The 18,626-nt window shown below is 51.8% G+C and overlaps 2 protein-coding genes across 3 annotated transcripts in view; both read left to right on the forward strand.

The window, feature by feature from the left end:
• Positions 1 to 18,626, forward strand: part of MRM2 (mitochondrial rRNA methyltransferase 2) — a 289,956-nt gene that overhangs the window by 230,017 nt on the left and 41,313 nt on the right. The window lies entirely within an intron of this gene.
• Positions 1 to 18,626, forward strand: part of SNX8 (sorting nexin 8) — a 48,286-nt gene that overhangs the window by 6,488 nt on the left and 23,172 nt on the right. The window contains exon 1 of one of the 2 annotated variants that reach the window (XM_019422461.2): positions 2,222 to 2,361. The exons of the other annotated variant lie outside the window; for it this stretch is intronic. Coding sequence (XP_019278006.1) covers positions 2,256 to 2,361 — 106 coding nt within the window. The 5' untranslated portion in view covers positions 2,222 to 2,255. Of the gene's footprint in view, positions 1 to 2,221; positions 2,362 to 18,626 lie in introns of those variants that run through there. 2 annotated transcript variants of the gene reach the window in all.

Below are 18,626 nucleotides of genomic sequence, written 5' to 3' on the forward strand. Positions count from 1 at the left end.
CAATAGAGCCCACAACCTGTAAGGACCGAGTTCCTTTTTCTGGAGGCATTCGGAACGGGGCACGTCAGAACCCACCGCTCACTCCCCTTTCCTCTCACAACACCTATGTTTCCAGCCCTATCACCTGCTTCACTCTGTGATGTGAGAATCCTGTTGTATCCTTGGTTCCCCCCTCCCCTCCCAAATGCAGTACCTAGAAAATGCTCAGGCAATGTTTGCAGGAATCAAATAATCTTTCAACCTAGAACCGTGGCCTTCCACCTGGGCTGCGTGTTAGAATCACTTGGGGAGCTTAAAAAAAAATCCCAAGTCTAGGCCACACCCCAGATGAATTAAATCAGAACTTCTGGGGGCGGGCTCCAGACACAGTGTATCTGAATTCTCCCCAGATGATTAGAAAGTGCAGCAAAGATCCAGAACTGCTGAACTAGAGGCTGTGTGGCCCTGTGTCAAGGGTGTTAAAATAATACGTTTAACGTTATCACTCTTGAATAGTGTCTGTTTATACACTTCTATTAGGGTTTTACAGTTTGGAGAGTCCGGTGAACTTTCAAACCTTTAATAAAGATTTTATAATCTACTGAGGGACAGAGATACCTGCCGAGTAATACCAGGACATCAGCAGTGTGTGTGGGTGTAGGCGCACGCCCGAGTGAGTGTGTGTTTGGGGACTGGATAGACGCAGAGTCAGGGAAAAGTGCTGAGCCCATCATTTGATGCAACAAGCCCTGAAAGGAAGCCCCGGTGGCGGTGGCGGAAGGAAATAGCATCAGATGGGGGTCTGTGCATCACAGGATCCTGCAGTGTCCCCCCCCCCCTGCGCCCCGTGACTTGGAAAAGCCCATCTGGAGAAAGGGATAGCACTTGCTAGGTTACAGTGGGGGCGGGGGGTGCGGGGAGAGCCTCTCTGACTGTGTCAGCTCTCTGGGATGTCCTTGGGTGCGGTGATCTGTAACTGAGGCAGGGTCCAGCTGTAGCAAGGAAAACCAGCTACCTGGGGAAGACTGGGACCTTTCTTAGGACCCCGACGGGGAGGGGGAGGGGGGTCGGTCTGGGCTCTAGATCGCTATAATCAGCCCCCAGGGGGCGTTGGTGGGCATCAGAATCCGGAGGTCCAAGATGCTGACTTTGGAAACGAGGCCCTCCCTCATGGAGCCCTTCCTGGCGCCCCAGCTTCCTCTTCTGCCATTTCTGCAGCCACACTTTTAGCTCCAGGAGGACCACAGCGTCTGCAGCTGCCTGATGCCTCAGAACCTTCGCGCCTGCTGGAGGCCGCTCCTTCTGCTGAACTCCTCATCCCCAGCATCAGCTCAGGCAGGCTCTGCCCCACCCAGGGGTCCCTTCATCTGCTCCGGTGCCCCCACAGCCTCACTTTGGAACAGCCAGGACACTTGCTCTGGTGTCCTGTGGTCCTCCAGATCGGGGGAGACACCGAATGCATCCTCCTATCTCCGGGTCCCGGCACTGGACGGCCAGGGGGAGTGGGTGAGTGAGCTGGTAGGGCGAGTGAGAGTGGGTGGGCAAGGGGGTGGACGAGTGGGTGAACAAGCGAGGGGGCGGGGGGAGGAGTGGGTGAGTGGAGGAATGAACGAATGAATGAGTGGGGGATGGGTGCGTGTGAAAAGCTGAGTGACTGAGCGAGGGGGTGAATGAGTGAGTGGGGAGTGGTGCGTAAGTGAGGAGCAGAGTGAATGAGCAAGCCGGCGGGCGGGAGGGTGAGTGAGTCCTTGCGGACGGGCGGAAGGGAACGAGTGAGAGGGCGGGCGGGTGAACGAGTGAATGAGCGAGCGGAGGGGAGTGGGAGCTAAGGGAAGGGCTAGAGGCGGCGGGGAGAGCGAGGGACGAGCCGGGAGGGGTGCGGGGGCGCGGGGCGGGGAGAGGCCCACGCGGAAGTGCCGAGTGAGCGGCCGAGGGGTGAGCGTGACGGCAAGCGGCCGAGCAAGCGGCTAAGCCAGTGGGCGAGCTGGGCTGGCACCGAGCCTGCGGGGGGGGAGCGGGAGCGCGGGCGGGAGCGCGGGCCAATCCTCCGGGTGGCCGCGTGGCCGGGGCGTGGCGGGGCGTGGCGAGTCCGGGCAAGGGGCGTGGCAGGTCCGGGTGGGCGTGGCGAGGCCGGACAAGGGGCGTGGCAGGCCCGGAGCGGGCGCCGCGAGGCCAGGCAAGGGGCGGGGCGGGGCCGGGCGTGGGCGGGGCGTGCCGGGGTGGGCGCGGCCAGGCGGGCGGGCGGGCGCGGAGGAAGTCACGTGGCGCGCGCTCACATGACTGGCGGCGTGATGGACCGGCTGCCGGGGGAGGCAGGCGCGGCGCCAGGCGCGGCGGCAGCTGAGGCGGAGGCTGAGGAGGAGGCGGACCCGCCGGCGGCAGGTACGGCTCGCGGTCCCCCGGGCTCCGGCGCGCGGTCCCGGGCCCGCGTCCCCCGTGACCCCGCGACCCTCGGCTCCCTGGGTGTCCGCGGCGCCCGGCGTGCCCCTGCCACGCCGAGGAGCGCGCTGTGGCGCCGCGGGCCGGGGGACCCGAGCACCTGCTCAGGTTTGTCCCGGCCGCGCTCTTCTGCTCGCGCCTCCCGGTGCAGGGCCCCCTCGGGGACGGACGTCCCCCGCCCCCCGCGGTGCCGCCCCGCCCGGCCGCGTGGGGCGCAGCCCAGGACTTTGCGGGGCTCCGACGAGAAATTGGGAGTTCTCCCCAGCAATCCGGACAGACTTCGCCGGGAGTGCCTCCGAGCTAGTGGATGAGCGTGAACACGGAAAGGCGTGCGCCAGGCTTGGCTTTTCTAGCATGCTCCCTGTTGAAAAGTTCCTTCCTCTAGTCCTAGTCCTCTAACTGCAGAACCCACGTAGGGGGATGTTGGTAGGAGTTACTACCTCTTCTTGGTGCGGGCCGGGCGGGGGGGGGGGGGGCACGAGGTTGAGGGACTCCTCCTGGCGGTCTGGCGAGGTGTCTCCAGGGGGCTGTGCTCACCCTAAGTTCTGGGGGGCTACGAGAGGGCTCATTCATTAGGGAGAAACAGGAAGGGGGCGTCAGGGAAGCTGCTGGGGCGTGGGCGTTGGACTCGACTGACTAATTGATAGGAAAGATCCTGGGTGAGTCTACGTCTGCACTGAAGTCCCCCACCCCCAAAGTTGGTCTTTAGATTTTTCATTTCATTTGGAGCTGGGTAAGAGGACGCATGTGATGGCTCTTGCTGTTGGTTAGAACATTGTGTCCTCGAGGTCTCGCGTTGGCGCCCAGCGTGGGCAGTCCGTCTCACCTATACCGGGGCCGTCGCCTCGCCCCTTTGGCTGGGTCACATTTGGAAATGGGAGGCTGTTTCCCCTCGGATTATAAAGCAGTTCATAGTTGCTGGATGTGGTGGTGGTGGTGGCTCAGGGGTCTCTGCAGGTACAGGTAACTGCAGGAGGTGTTTGAGGAGGACTCCACTTATGGCTGGCTGCCAGTTACGGATGGCACCAGCTCTCCAAGACTGCCTTTCCTGCAACTTGGTCTGGAATTTCCATGGTAGCTGGCCTCCTTTGGGGTCGTGGCGATTTTATTAGGCCCGCTCATGGTATCCACAGTGTAGCCAGTATCTCTGTGTTTACAGAGGGCTTTCTATAGCCGGCTGAGTCTCAAATTCAGGGTTCACGGATTGCTGGGATGTAACCTGTCATTTCATCCCATTTAAAATCTTTTGACCATCCCGTGAGGCAGGTGACGTGGTAGAACAAACCTTTTTTTTACACTGGGATAAAGAAAACCCAGAGGCAAGTGACTTGCTTGAAGTGGGCAGTGTTAAGGAGGCACGGTCAAGGTGGGAATGGTGGTTGGGTGGGCTGGAGTCAGAAAACCTAAGCCTTTGAGACTGAATCTTGTCCGTCGACCATAAATGTGAATCTCACATTGATTTTGATTTGTTGAAGGGTTTGTGTGTATGGATACAGAATGAATTTTCTCTGGTGTCCCGTCTACACAGGCAGAGCCCACGCGTAATCGTGGGGACTGTGAGGTCTAGGACTTTGTGGTGCTTTTGAGATTGTGAGCAGAAATTGTGTTCACTTTTTCAGCATTAAGAGTCTTATATTGTGGTTCTTTGACGTTTAAGCTGTGAACGGTAACTCTCTAAACATTTAACTTTCAATTAAGCAGTGTATGGATAAACACATTTTCTTTAAAAAAAAAAATGTAGAACATTATTAACTAGGTGGAACTCTCACCTCGATTGCCATCACCCTCTCTTTACCAGAGGTGACAGTTGTTATCAGTTCGGGATGGATTCTCTCCGTTCTATTTTTATATTTTATACATTCGCATTCCCAGGAAACATCCCGCCTTGTGCCTATGCGCCCGTGTTTCCCCAGGAGTGTGTATTAGTTTTCTGCCGCTGCTCTAACAATTTACCGCAAACATGGTGGCTTCACCAGCACAGATGTATCATCTCCCAGATCTGGAGGTCAGCAGTCCAAAATCGGTTTCCCTGGGCTAAAACCAGGTGTGGGCAGGGCTGCGTGCCTTCTGGAGGCCCTGGGGAAAATCCATTCTCTGGCCTTTCTAGCTTGCAGACGCCTCCCACATTCCTTGGCCGATGGTCCCCTTTCTCCAGCAGCCATGAGCACGTCTTTCACACGCTGTCATTTCTCTGGTTCTCCTTTTTTTGTTTCCTTTTTCCCTTTGAAGGACCCCTGGACTACATTGGGCCCACCTGGGTAGTCCACAGCCCGTGCCCTATTTTAAGGTCAGCGGCTTGGCGACCTGAATTCCATCTGCTACCTTAGTTTCCCTTCTCTGTGGAAACAACAGATTCAGCTTCCAGGGGTTAGGTCGTGGACGCCTTCGGGTGGGAGGGGCGTTATCCTGCCTTCCGTGAGTAGATGCTGTAGGAGTGGAATTGCCAGGTCACAGGGTTTGCACCTCTTTTGTTTTAACGGGTAGTGACGCATTGTCCTCTGTGGTGCCTATCACCCGTTTAGTCAGCATCGTGCTTTATTAAGAACATCGTTTCCTCAGGGGCGCCTGGGTGGCTCAGTTAAGCGTCCAACTTCGGCTCAGGTCACGATCTCAGGGTTTGTGGGATCGAGCCCTGTGTCGGGCTCTGTGCTGACAGCTTGGGGCCTGGAGCCTGCTTGGGATTCTGTGTCTCCCCCTCTCTCTGCCTCTCCCCCACTCTGTGTGCGTGTCTCTTTCCCTCTCTCTCTCTCTCTCTCTCTCTCTCAAAAATAAACATTAAAAAAAATAAAAACCACACCCTTTCCTCATAACCTCATCAACACTAAATACCATTTTTTAAACTCTTCAGATTTACAAAAATTAAGAATGTGTCTCATATCTGTTTGGACTTCCATTTTCTCCAGTGTTAGTGGAGTTTAGTTTCTTGTCATGTTTTCATCTTGTGTGGCCTCTCTGAACTCACTGTTCATATCTTTTGCCCATTTTGTTAGGAGTGTATCTTTTTTCATGTTGAATTGTAGAATTTCTTTTTTCATTTTAAACATAGGCCGTTTGTGGCTTGTACAGTAAAATTATAACTAGCAAAATGTCTGATTGGAACATTCTACTCTCTGTGCGGGATGAGCGTTTATTTCAGGGCCTCTTCTGAGGCTATAAAGCTCAGCAACTGTGACGTAGAATAAGAATGGCAACGGATGAATGTGATAGATGCTTGATTGTGCAATTTGATTTTTTGAGGTTGCATCATACCCTGATAAAAATATACACGCATGACCACTGTGTATCGTAGACCCACTTTCCTGCAGTCCGATGGACCTAAACTTGGTCTTTAGCCCAAGGGAGAATCGGCTTCAGTTCTGTTAGAGTGGCTCAGTGGATGGCATTCCAGACATTCCATTTGGTTAGGAAGCTCCCAGCCACTTGTCTCCTGGTTTTCTCTGGGGTCATGCCTGAGCTCTGCTCATCATTGGAGCTCCTGTGCACCGGCCCCCACCTTCTCTGCGTGCCTGGGCCCTTTCCTTGCTCTCTCTGCCCCAGCCACCACCCCTCGCCTGCTGCTTTCTGGGTGTACATTGGTCAGAATTCAGTGAGCTGTCACTTAAGATGTATGCATGTGGGTTAAATTATATCTCAAAGTGCTGACTACATTCAGAAAAAAAAAAAAAACAAAAAAACAACCCTTCCCGTCCACCCTGCTCCCCTTCATTACACGCATTTTGATTGTAAACTCCCGCCAGGCAGAAACTATTATTTTTCTTTACATACCAGTATGTAGAATAAGATCTGCTATGTAGAAAAGGCTTAGATGTTTAAATAGAATTACGTTTTCATCGTACGTTTTTTAAGGATAGTGTCACATTTTAACTTGGTAACAGTGGTAGCTGTGGAAATATGATTTAAGTTTGCTTCCTTGGTCTTTCAACTCTCTGTCATACAGACGTACCCAATTTGCAAGGTAAAATGTGTCAATTTGAAGAAAGAGGAACTAACTGAATCACTATTATGTAGAACGGATTTTGCCAGAATTTGTGGTTAGCAAGAAAGTGATGTGTTCCGGGTGGGGGAATTCTGTTTTGGTATTATTTTTTCCTTCCTAAGAAAAAGACATCACAAACAGAGATGTTTTGCCCACGCTGCTTGCTGGGGGGAGCCTGGAGCGGTGAGTGTCGGGACAGGGGCTCCGCGAGGCCTGTCTGGGAACAGGTACGGACTGGCCAGACTTGTGACTAGGTACTGTCTCTGCGAAGTCCATTTTCATGACCTCCCGAGGATCTTTCAGAAACGATCCGTGCTGGTAAAGTTTGTTTGCCAGAAGTCTTACGAACGAGTTGTAATCAACCCAGTGAAATGGCATTGTTGTGTGAGAATTTGCGCTTCGAGGAGGAGGGTGTTGTACAGGAATGTAACTGCGAGTGCAAACGTTTTATAAACGGAGAAATCAGCCACAGTTCCACCATTTCAGTGCAACCACTGCATTTTAGCACACGCTTGACTTTGGAACGACACAAGTGTGAACTACGTGCATCCACTTGTACGCGGGTTTTTTTTTGATCAGTATGGTGCGGTACGGTAAGCGTATTTTGTGTTATGATTTTCCTAACATTTTTTTTTTCTCTCGCTGATTTTATTGGAAGGTTATGGTATAGAACACACACACAAAATATGTATTAATTGATCTTTTATTACTGGTAGGGCTTCCAGTCAACATCTGGCTGTTAGCGGTTAAGTTCTTGGGGAGTCAAAAGTTCTACATTGATTTTCCACTTTGCAGGGGGTAGGGTTGGCGCCCCTAACCCCCATGTTGCTTGAGGGTCAGCTGTTACTTCCTTTTTCCCGCGCATATGCGTTTTACGTCTTCCTAGTACATTTACGCTTTACGGCCTAGCCTCTCCACTCAACATTTTTCTACACTGTTGAAAATAGTCCTCATAATTCTCTACTTAATGCCGGCATGGTACCGCGTCAAGCTCTCGATTTGTGCTTCTGCAGTGCTAACGTCATATGATTTGTGTTAAAGATCCTCTTGCCACGCGTTTTTCAGAAAATGATTCTTGGGGCGCCTGGGTGGCTCAGTCAGTTAGGCGTCCGACTTCAGCTCAGGTCGTGATCTCACGGTCCGTGATTTCAGGCCCCGCGTCGGGCTCTGTGCTGACAGCTCAGAGCCTGGAGCCTGCTTCGGATTCTGTGTCTCCCTCTCTCTCTCTGATCCTCCCCCGTTCATGCTCTGTCTCTCTCTGTCTCAAAAATAAATAAACATTAAAAAAAAAATTAAAAAAAGAAAATGATTCTTTAAATCGAACCAATGTTAACCTTGCCCTCCTGCTTGCACTTGGTCTCTCCCGCTCTGCCCGTTCCCACCTCAGAGGTGATCTCTGTTATCAGACTTTCCTGTTGGATTAGGGTTTCAGTAACCTCGGTTATTGGGCTTTGAGAACGGGGGGGATGCCCTTGGGTGACCTGTTCAGGGATCTTTGCAGATGTGAGACCTGAGTCCCTCCACCCTCCCCTGAGGATGTCCAGAGAGGCCCGAGAAAACGTACACTGGTGACTCCAGTTTCAGTCAAGTTAAAAAACAGGCAGAATTAGACTCTTGTGTGGGGATGCTGCCGCAGGTTACAAAACTATCAATGAGAGGCAAGGAAGATATCGTGAAAAGTAGGTGGTGGTCGCCTCTGTTAGGAGAAAAGGGGTTTGACCTAAAATGCTTACGGGACAAGGTGGGCTTCTGAATTTTCGACCTGGATGTGTGTTTGAGATATAATTTTGTTAAACTGTCCATAGACGTTACAGCCCTTTCTCTGTGCATGTTATCTGTTTCACTGTAGAAAATGTGGAGGGAAAACCCAAGATGCCAAGATGTCAAGGGCACCTGCTAACGATCTGCAGTTTGCCAGGCAGAGGTGGGCGCAAGGGGTCTTGTTTTAAAACAGTTTTGTAGGCATTCTGACCTCCCTTGTTTTCTACTCTCTTGTTAACATTGGAAGTAGATTTATGGTGAAATACGTGTTTCATCGTATCCTTGCCCACTCCTAATGGACAACCTTGCAGTGAATCAGCAGGACGGTCTCCTGGCTGCCGCTGTTTCTGGTGTCTGTGTCTGAATACAGTTGGCGCTGGTGAGCCCAGCTGTTTCGGTGGCCCCGGGGGCCAGCAGGACCCAGACCTGACGGCCACTGGCAGGTGTTGTGGCAGGAGGGATGTCTGGGGACCTCACCTGCTGTTAACAGTATCTCCATGATGGAGACGGCAAAGGCCATCTTCTGTAAAGAGGGTCAGGTGATAGTCGTGACTTTGCACTGTTAATTGCCTTTGGGACCGTAATTGCACCTCCCAGCTCCTGAGAAATGCCACTCACTGCTGGGTTTTTGCATTTTCAGCTCTTCAGAGTGTGGGGAAAGTGTGTGTGTGCAGTTCTGTATCTCAGGGTGTCTCGTGTACCACCGTTCTTCTTAGGGTGGACAGTGAAGTCGGGAGGCTCCTCGGAGTACCTGTAGAAGGTCAGTTGTTTTCTTTTTTTATTTTAATGTTTATTTTTGAGAGAGAGTGTGTGTATGTGTGAGAGAGCGAGCTTGCGCACAAGTGGGGGAGGGGCAGAGAGAGGGGAGACACAGCGTCTGAAGCGGGCTCCAGGCTCCCGAGCCGTCAGCACAGAGCCCGACGTGGGGCTCGAACTCACGAACCGTAAGATCATGACCTGAGCTGAAGTCGGACGCTCAACTGGCTGAGCCACCCAGGCGCCCCGCCTGCAGAAGTTGAGAGGTGAGCTGGCTTGTGTGGCAGTGGGCGTGTTTCCTGAGATGGACTGTGTTATGAGTGGAAAGTGTCCCATCTTTTGCCTCCTCCTGGCAGACCTCCACAAAGGGCATTCTTGGTGACCAGAGGACGCGTTGCATTGATGACAAAGCCTGGCAGAGCGCTTCCTGTAGGAGGTGCCTTCCTCCTCACGGACATCCTGCAAAGTCAGTAGTCTATGAACCCCACTTTACAGATGGGGAAACTGAGGCGGCAGCAGTCCCATCGCTCACCCATGACCGGAGAGTGGGATTCACAGCCCGGCAAGCGTGGGGCTCCCGTTCGGAAGCGGCAGACGTAACCTCTTGGCTACCGTCTACGCAGGCCGCCTTCCATGCGCTTCCCTTAAGTTCGCTTTGCCAGCCGTTCCCAGACCTCGAACTTTCCCTCTTCTGAAGGTTTCACATACGGCGAGATGTTTCCGGGTGGCTGTCCTGAAAATCGCCACCGCAGACCACTGTGAGATGTTAGCCTCTCTCTTTTCAGAAAGGGGGTGCACTTGACACGGCGCGATGGGCCGAACAGAGAGCCTGGCAGTCCGGAAAGTGTGTGCGCTACAGTCGTTGGAGGCAGAACGGTCTCACTTGCGTGGTTTGCGCGCGGGTCTCGGCTCTGCCCCGTGTCTGCCAGAGCCATCCGGTTCAGTCTGGGGAGCCGCGGGTCGACTGGAGCATAGGTTTCCTGGAGAGAGAATGTGACAGCACCCGGAAACACATTTTGCCAAGCACAGGCCGAGTTCCCTCGTCTAATGAAGGCGTTGGGATTATCCTGGCTGACCCATTCGCAGTCTTTGGGTTGCAGACACCAGGGGACGGTCCAGCCTTCTCTGCATGGGAGATGAGACCTCCAGATTCGGCGCAACTTGGCTGTGGAGGCAGGACTGACTACGTGTTTCTCTTACTGTGACATTTTTCACGGTCCCTAATTTGTCCATGCCAGTTTCCGGGGCGTTCCTGTCCCTGGCTGATTAATGGCATTCCGGGTCCTCTACCCTGCAGGCCGCTGGGTGGCCTTGTCTTATTTTTTGTGATTCCTTCCGTAGACCGATGGGGGTTTGTTCAAATGGATTTAATTGTATCTCACTTGGTTTCCGATGCCAGTGACTGCTTGGAATTTTATTAGTGGGGCCTAATTTGGCTGTGAATGCAGGCTCTCTATGTAGCCTTGACTGAGATCGAGCACACTCGGTCCTGCTATAGATATTTTGGAATATTTTCACTTTCACGGCAACAGATTCTAGAAAACCTGAGTCACTTTCACACTGAACCAGTCAGACCCAGGGTGAGGGTTTAAACAAAGAACGATCTCCCAACAGGTTGAATTTGGTTGCAGAGAGAGATCATGATTCTTTTTGGAATTGGACTCCTTTTTTGTAAGTTATTCCAAGATTCCCCAAATTACTATTAGCTAAAATAGTACCGCTTTTGAACTCTGGAAAAAAATCACCGGGCCTCCCCACAGATAAACATTCTGAAAGTGAGAGACGGAAGAGGTTTTTTGAGGAATACACCCAACTTGACCGGGGCCCTTTCAGGAGCATGTTTGGAAAGATTCGTGGAGAAGCAGAGATCTGGTGGCCCCCGTGCTGGTTCCTCTCGCTCCAGTTTGACACAGGAAATCATCTGATAGGTGACTGTTTTTGGCCCTCAGCTTCAGTTTTGTAATGTCTTCAGGAGACAGACCCATGATTTTTTCCCCCCCTCTGTGGTTTGCCCTCTTGCATTGCCCTCGGAAAGGAGTAGCCACTCATAGGTTGCAAACATCTCGTTTGTGTGCAAGTGGTTCACTCGTGTCTTTGAGCTCCCAGGGACAACCCGCGATCTGTTCGGGTCTTGACCAGAGCAAGATGCCGTCGTTGTGGCGTGCGACCCGTGCTTGAGGCAGTGAGAACGCCGGGCTTCCGGTTCATTTGATCTGTGATCTGGAAGTTCGTGTCTGGCGTCTGGCCTGCCGGTCCTTTGGAGAAGAAAAGCTTGGGCACCAGGCACTGTGGTGGATGCTTTGACATATTTCCTTTAACACAAACTTCTTGCAGCTGAACAGTGTTGAAGATGGTACCGTTCCCATCTTAGAGATGAGAAAACTGAGTGCAGCGAGGTGAGCTGTCTGTTCGCGGTCACAGAGGAGTCAGGGATTTGCGTGGACACCATCTGACCTCTGGCCCCAGGCATGGGGTGTGCCTGTCCTGGCTCCTCTCCCCATGAGTCAGGGAGGGAATACAGGATTGGGTGTCATCACATAACCTGTACAGGTTCAGGCCCCACCGCTTAGCTGCTCGTCAGCGCCGTGACCTTGGGCAGGCTGTGCTGCTAGAGCCTTGCTTTCACGTTTGGTAAGTGGGACCACGGTGCCTACTTGAAGGGTTATCTAGGACTAAAGAGAGATGATGTAGAGGTTCCACGAGTCCCCCACGCAAAGAGGTTTCGTTGGGAAGGGGCCTTGCCGGAATGGTGGTCGGCAACGCACACAGCTGTCCAGATGGCCAGGTCCATCCCTGCCTTTGAATTCATGGGTAGAGTGAGGGGTGGGAGACACCCTTCCTAAGGGCAGCTTCGGTTGTTCTCAGCATTCAGTGGCTGCTTCCAGTTCTGACGTGCAGCTTCGTAGCCACAGGGATGACCCGGACCCCAGGGGCCGCTGGAAGTTTCCGTGGCAACGACACCAGCTAGGCTTTTTTGCTTGTGCCAGGAACAGCCAGAGGGTTTCTCACGTAGATGATCTTCCCCCTTCTCGGTAGACGTCTTTGCTCAAGATCGCAGGCCGGCTGTGCCCCGGGCCCATTGCTGGCACGGGAAAGTCGTTTGCACAAGAACTGGGGAGAAGACAGGGAATTCGTAAAACATTTTTAACAGCCTTATTGAGCTCTAATCCACACACCACATAATTCTCCCATTTGAAGGACACAATTAACAGAATTGTGCAGCCATCGACGTAATTTTAGAGCATTCTCCTCTCCCCTGGAAGAAAGCCTACACCCACTGGTGGTCAGGTTCACGCTTCAGTCCCCTTTCCTCCTGGCCTGGGCAACTATTACTCTCTGTAGATGTGCCTCTTCTGGAATTTCATACAGATCGAACTGCGTATTCTGTGTCCTTCTGCGTCTGGCTGCTTTCGTTTTGCATCGCGTCGAGGATTATCCGTGCTGTAGCACGTACACTGTTGCTTTTAACGGCCGAGTAGTATTCCGTTGTATTAAGACTCTGTATTTTACTTACCCCTTCATCACTTGGTGGACATTGGGCTGTTTCCACGTTTTGGCCATTATGAACAATGCCGCTGTGAGTTCACGCACAAGATTTTGTGTGGACGTGCTTGTCATTTCTCTTGGGTGATATACCTGGCAGTGGAATTTAACCTTCTGAGGAGTTGCTGGACTGTTTTCCTGTAAGTACAAGGGCTCCAGTTTCTCTGTGTCCTCACCAACACTTGTTATTGCCTGTATTTTTTTTAATTTTTAAAAAAGTTTTATTTATTTTGAGAGAGAGCGCATGAGTGGCAATGGGGCAGAGAGAGAGGGAGAGAGAGAATCCCAAGCAGTCTCTGCACTGCCCGCATAGAGCCTGACGCAGGGCTCGAACTCATGAACCGTGAGATCACCACCTGAGCCGAAACCAAGAGTCAGACGCTTAACCGACTGAGCCGCCCAGGCCCTGTGCTTGTCTTTTCGACTGTAGCCTTCCGTGTGGGTATGAAATGGAATCTCATTGTGGCTGGGCATCTTTTCATGTGCTCATTGGCTTTTCGTATATCTTTTGGTGAGAAATGTTTATTCACATCTTTTGCCCACTTTTATTAAAAAAAATTTTTTTTAATGTTTATTTTTGAGAGAGAGAGAGAGAGCATGAGCAGGGCAGGGGTAGACAGAGAGGGAGACACAGAATCCGAAGCAGGCTCCAGGCTCTGAGCTGTCAGCACAGAGTCGGATGCGGGGCTCAAACTCACAACCACGAGATCATGACCCGAGCTGAAGTTGGATGCTTAACCAGCTGAGCCACCCAGGTGCCCCTCTTTGCCAATTTCTTAAAAAAATGCTTATTTTTGAGAGGGGGGGCAGGGGAGACGCAGAGAGAGAGGGAAAGGGAGGATCCCAAGCAGGCTTCTCTCACTGTCAGTGCGGAGCCTGATGTGGGGTTCGATCTCACAATCTGAGATCATGATCTGAGCTGAAATCAAGAGTCAGACACTTAACGGAGCCAGCAGGCGCCTATCCTTTGCTCATTTTTAATTTTAATTTTATTATTTTATTTTATTTTATTTTATTTTTTTTAAATTTTTTTTAACGTTTATTTATTTTTGAGACAGAGAGAGACAGAGCATGAACGGGGGAGGGTCAGAGAGAGGGAGACACAGAATCTGAAACAGGCTCCAGGCTCTGAGCTGTCAGCACAGAGCCCGACGTGGGGCTCGAACTCACAGACCGCGAGATCATGACCTGAGCCGAAGTCGGACGCTCAACCGACTGAGCCACCCAGGCGCCCCTTAATTTTATTATTTTAAAAAATTTTAACGTTTATTTATATTTGGGAGAGCGAGCATGCAGGCTTGAGAGGGGGAGGGGCAGAGAGAGGGAGACACAGAATCGGAAGCAGGCTCCAGGCTCCGAGCTGTCAGCACAGAGCCTGATGCGGGGCTCGAACTCACAAACTGTGAGATCATGACCTGAGCTGAAGTCGGATGCTTACCGACTGAGCCACCCAGGTGCCCCACTTTGCCTGTTTTTAAAATTAGGTAATTTGTCTTTTTTTTTTTTTAATTTGTATTTTCAGAATTTCTTTGTATATTTTGGACACAAGCCCCTAATCAGATCCATGATTCATCCGTTATTTTCTGCCATTCTGTGGGCTATCTTTTCGATGTCTCGATGATGTCTTGCAGCACGACGGTCTTTAATTTTGATGGAGTCCCGTTGACCTATTCTGTTTTTCTGTTGTCTGTATTTTTGGTGTCATGACTCATGACTTTGTCTAACCCAGGGCCACAAAGATATGTTTTTGTATTTTCTGCCAAGTGTTTTGGAGTTTTAGCGCTTTTAACGTGGACCTTTAGTTACCGCGTGTGGTGTGAGGGAGGGCATCTGGCGCATTCTTTGGCCCTTGGAAACCAGTTGTGCATGTGCTGTGTGCCATCCCCGTGCCGGGCAGCGTCGGGGAGCCAGAGCTCCCTGAACCGGGCTGGGGTGAATGTTCTGGTGTGTGAGAAGCCCACGGACGAGACAGTGAGGCAGGTCAGCGAGGAGGCGGAAGTTGGAGAGTAGCGAGGCTCGCTAGACTCGCGCTCGCACAGGGCTTAGCAAACACTTCACTGTTGCAGTAGTGTTTGAACTGAGATTTGGAGAGGATTCAGCTCAGAAATTCTCAGTGAAGAAGTTCCAGAGGACTTGGAGGGACCTGGAGAGGTGGTTTATTTTTACTTTGTTTCAAGGTAAAAACACTCAAACTGTTGCAGGAAGAGGAAAGCCTTTCTTTGTTGTGCTGGTTGACGAGCCAGATGGCGCGTTACGGCTTTAGTCGGGGTTTTGCCTTACGTTCTTTTGGGGAAAAGTAGATATAGCTGTGAATTGGCCGAGGGGCTGTGGTGGAGGTGGGGAGCTGCCCCTGTTCAGGGCTCGCCCGGGGCGGCGGCATCGTTGAGAGCCTCCTCTGTGTTACCGGCTTTTGCCTCTCGCTGTGGCTCACCGGGGCACGGTTCCTGTCACCGGCAAGACCTTACTGCGATCTGTTGGTGTGGAATGGGCAAGAGGTTGTCACCCCGCCTGGGAAAGCATACCAGGCCTTGGTGACTCTCTGTGGCTTTCCTGTCTGTGTGACTTTGGCGCCTTTCATGCAGTCAGCAAATGGTTTTACTGAGCACCTACTATGTGCTGGGGGCTCTTCTCGACTGTTGGGATCCTAAGCGTGGACAGAATAAGGAAGCCTCTTGTCCCGGAATTGATGGTCTTATAGTGGGTGGTGGACACTCTTCGGACATAATGAGCCAGTGACCCATGTTAACATGTGGGGGGCGGAGGGGATGGAGTTGGCACCGAGTACCTGCCGTGAGAAAGTGGTGTTTGAGCCACAGTTCAAAGGAGGTGAAGGAGTTGGTCTGCGGATAGTTGCGGAAAGGGCGTCCCCAGTACGAGGGCCCTGGAGCAGTGCCCAGGCTCTCACTGGCGGGTGCCTGCTGTGGCTGAAGAGAGGCGAGTGAAGGGGGCAGCAGGACATGCGTGTCCTGGCTGAGAAAGGAGAAAAGAACATTTTGGGGGGCAGCGGTGGATTTGAGGAAACCGCATTACGATACCTTCCCCTCGGCGATTGCCGTTCTAATCGCAGGCGGGAAGGTCAAATTTTAGTTTTCTCTTTTTTAATGCCACTATGGTACATCTTTATTTATTTTTTGGTACATCTTTTAGATTACCAAGATCACTGCAGTAACGCTCCAAAGAGGGTTTCTGAAGAAAGTCTTACTCAACATGTGTCTGTGTACAAAAGCCATCCAGGGAAGTGTCCATTAGCAGGAAATAATGTGGCAATTCTCTAGGAATTGATGCTAAGGATAGAGTAAAAAAACCCACAGCAGCATGTTTTGTGAATAGGGCTGTTCTTCACGCTGTTGACAATAGCAGGAAACATCTCATGGGAGAAGGGCTACGTGACATTTAGTTGCATACCTGAGATGTGATACAATCGTTACAGGTAATAGTACGTTTTTAGGAATATAGAACGGTTGTAAAGTAAATGGAAAAAATTCAAGATGAAGTTTTGACTTCGCGGCCACTGTGTTAGACACAGACCCTATCAAGTGGTGAGGGGGACACAGGGAAAACACTGGGTGGGGGGCACTGCGTGAGGCAGCTGGGCCTCCTGCTGATGGCAGTGTGACGTGCGTCAGTCATTTTGGAAAACGGGAAATATTTGCTAAGCCGGACGTAAGAAATCCCAGGATCCAGGAACTTTAAGGAGCATACCCCAACAGAAGGTGGGGTATGTGTCCACCAAAGGACGTGTGCTAAGTGTTCATAGCAGCACCGTGTGTAATAGGAAAACCCTGGGAACTACCCAGGTGTCCAGCAGCACGATCAATAGGTCGATCGTGGCCCGATCACGCAGCGGGGTCTGTAGCAATGCCAGCTGCGTGCGGTGACATGTATGGGCCTTGCACGTCGTGCTGAGTGGAAGGAGTCAGAAACGGGGGAACTTACGGATTGATTCCGTGTATATGGCGTAACCACAGACAGAAATAATGTGTGGGTTAGAAGCTGGCTGGCACCCTTGGCGGGGGAGTGGCCGAAAGGGAGCGGGCGTGTGTCCCGTTTCTTTATGTGGGTGCTGCCCCGATATAGCGATGCCGGTTCATTGACTTGAACAGATTTGATAGGTACACTCTTCTGTACTCGTGCTCTGTTCCAGTAAAAACAGAAAAAAATAATTGTGTCTGTTGTATACGACAAAATACAATACTTGCATGCACTTTACAGACACTTACGGACACGTGGAAAGCACAGAGACCTGCCTGGAGTGGATATCCTTCAACTCTAGGACAGTGGTCACCTTCAGATAGGAAAGGGGGCCAGGGTGGGTGTGCATCTGTGACGTGTGTTTTGTATTTAAATTTTTTTTCAGAAAAAATATGACACAATGTTATGAAATCTCCATGGTAGATACACGGAATATGATATTTTCTGTACTTTTATGTCTGTTTGAAATGTTTCACGACGAAAACAAACGTAAGTGCATTTAAATGTATGTGGGAACACAGATTGAAGGGAAAACCATGTTCATGGTGATTATGTTACGTGAATGTCTAAGGTTTTTGCGTTTACAGAAAATTTGAAAGAAACGTCACGTACACACATGGAAACACACTTTGTATTTCAGAAACTGCCTGTGTGTCTGTTGATCCCTGTGCACGCGGAGAGCACGTGCAAAGTGAACACGGATGTGTACAGATGGTAGGGGTGGGGGGCTTTCTGTATTTAAAAGCCTGGGCGGCTCAGTTGGTTGAGTGTCTGACTCTTGGTTTCGGCTCAGGTCGTGATCTCACGGTTTGTGAGTTCAAGCCCCGTCTCGGGCTCTGTGCTGACGGCTCAGAGCCTGCTTCGGATTCTCTCTCTCTGTCTCTCTCTCTGCCCCTCTCTCCTGTGCTGGCTCTCTCCCTCCCTCGAGATAAATAAACGTTTCAAATAAGATAGCGTAATGGCACGTGAAATGTTCTTGAAAGAAAACTGCGTCCGAAGGGTAGCGAAACCGAGGCTGTGACAGCCTCTGTGTGTTCGGGCTCGAGTTAGGGCTCGTTCTTGAAGGACTGTGTGCTGCACACGCGGGTGTCCCTGGTGTTCCCTGGCCACCGGCCGCCGAGCTCTCTGTCGTGAGGCCATGGCCACCATGAGGACCCGGACACTGTCGCTTCTGTTTCCTGAGAGCAGCCGAATTTCAGAAGAACACAGTAGCTTAGGGCAGTTTTTGAGGGTGAGCCTGAGGAGGAGTGTCGCTGCTGAAAATCGAGGACTCCTGCTGGGTCCGTTCCCTGTAACTTTGGAGGAAGAGCTGTCACTTGGAACGCTGCTGTCTCTGATGAGTGAGCAGAACAAGGTGGCAGCACATACGAACGCCTGGTCTGTGTCCGGTCTGGGCCGTGGGTCTAGGCGAGGCCCTGAGGTCCTTCTTCCGCTCGTCCTACGACAGCGGTTCTCAAACTGGGGCCTCTGGACGCTTGTTGGAAACTTAGGTTCTCAGGCCCTACCCTAGACTCTGGGGGTTCAACCCAGTGATCCTAGTGTGTTTCTTTCTTTCTTTTTTGAATTTTTTTTGTAAATGTTTATTTTTGCAGACAGCGAGAGAGAGAGCATGAGTGGGGGAGGGGCAGAGAGAGAGGGAGACACAGAATGGGAAGCAGGCTCCAGGCTCCGAGCTGTCAGCGCAGAACCTGATGTGGGGCTCGAACTCACGAACCGTGAGCCGAAGTCACATGCTTAACCGACTGAGCCACCCAGCCACCCCCGAGTGTGTTTCTTTAATTGTACAACATACGTGGCATAAAATGTTAACCATTTTCAGGTGTGCAGTTCTGTGGCATTAAGAACATTCACATTATTGCGCAGCCATCCCCACTGTCCCTCTCCAGAACTTTCTCATCTTCCCAAATTGAACCCCAATCAGTACTGACCTCCCTCCCCCTCCCCCAGCTCCTGATACCATCACGTACTTTCTGTCCCCTTCAGTCTGACGACCCAGGGACCTCGTGGGAGTGGGTCCCAGTGCACATCCTCCCGTGTCTGTGAGTCTGACGACCCGGGACCTCGTGGGAGTGGGTCCCAGTGCGTGTCCTCCCGTGTCCGTGAGTCTGACGACGACCCCGGGACCTCATGGGAGTGGGTCCCAGTGCGTGTCCTCCCGTGTCCGTGAGTCTGATGACCCCAGGACCTCGTGGGAGTGGGT

Source organism: Panthera pardus, unplaced genomic scaffold (assembly GCF_024362965.1).
Source record: "Panthera pardus isolate Hobbes unplaced genomic scaffold, ASM2436296v1 HiC_scaffold_4, whole genome shotgun sequence".
NCBI classification, from domain to species: Eukaryota; Metazoa; Chordata; class Mammalia; order Carnivora; family Felidae; genus Panthera; species Panthera pardus.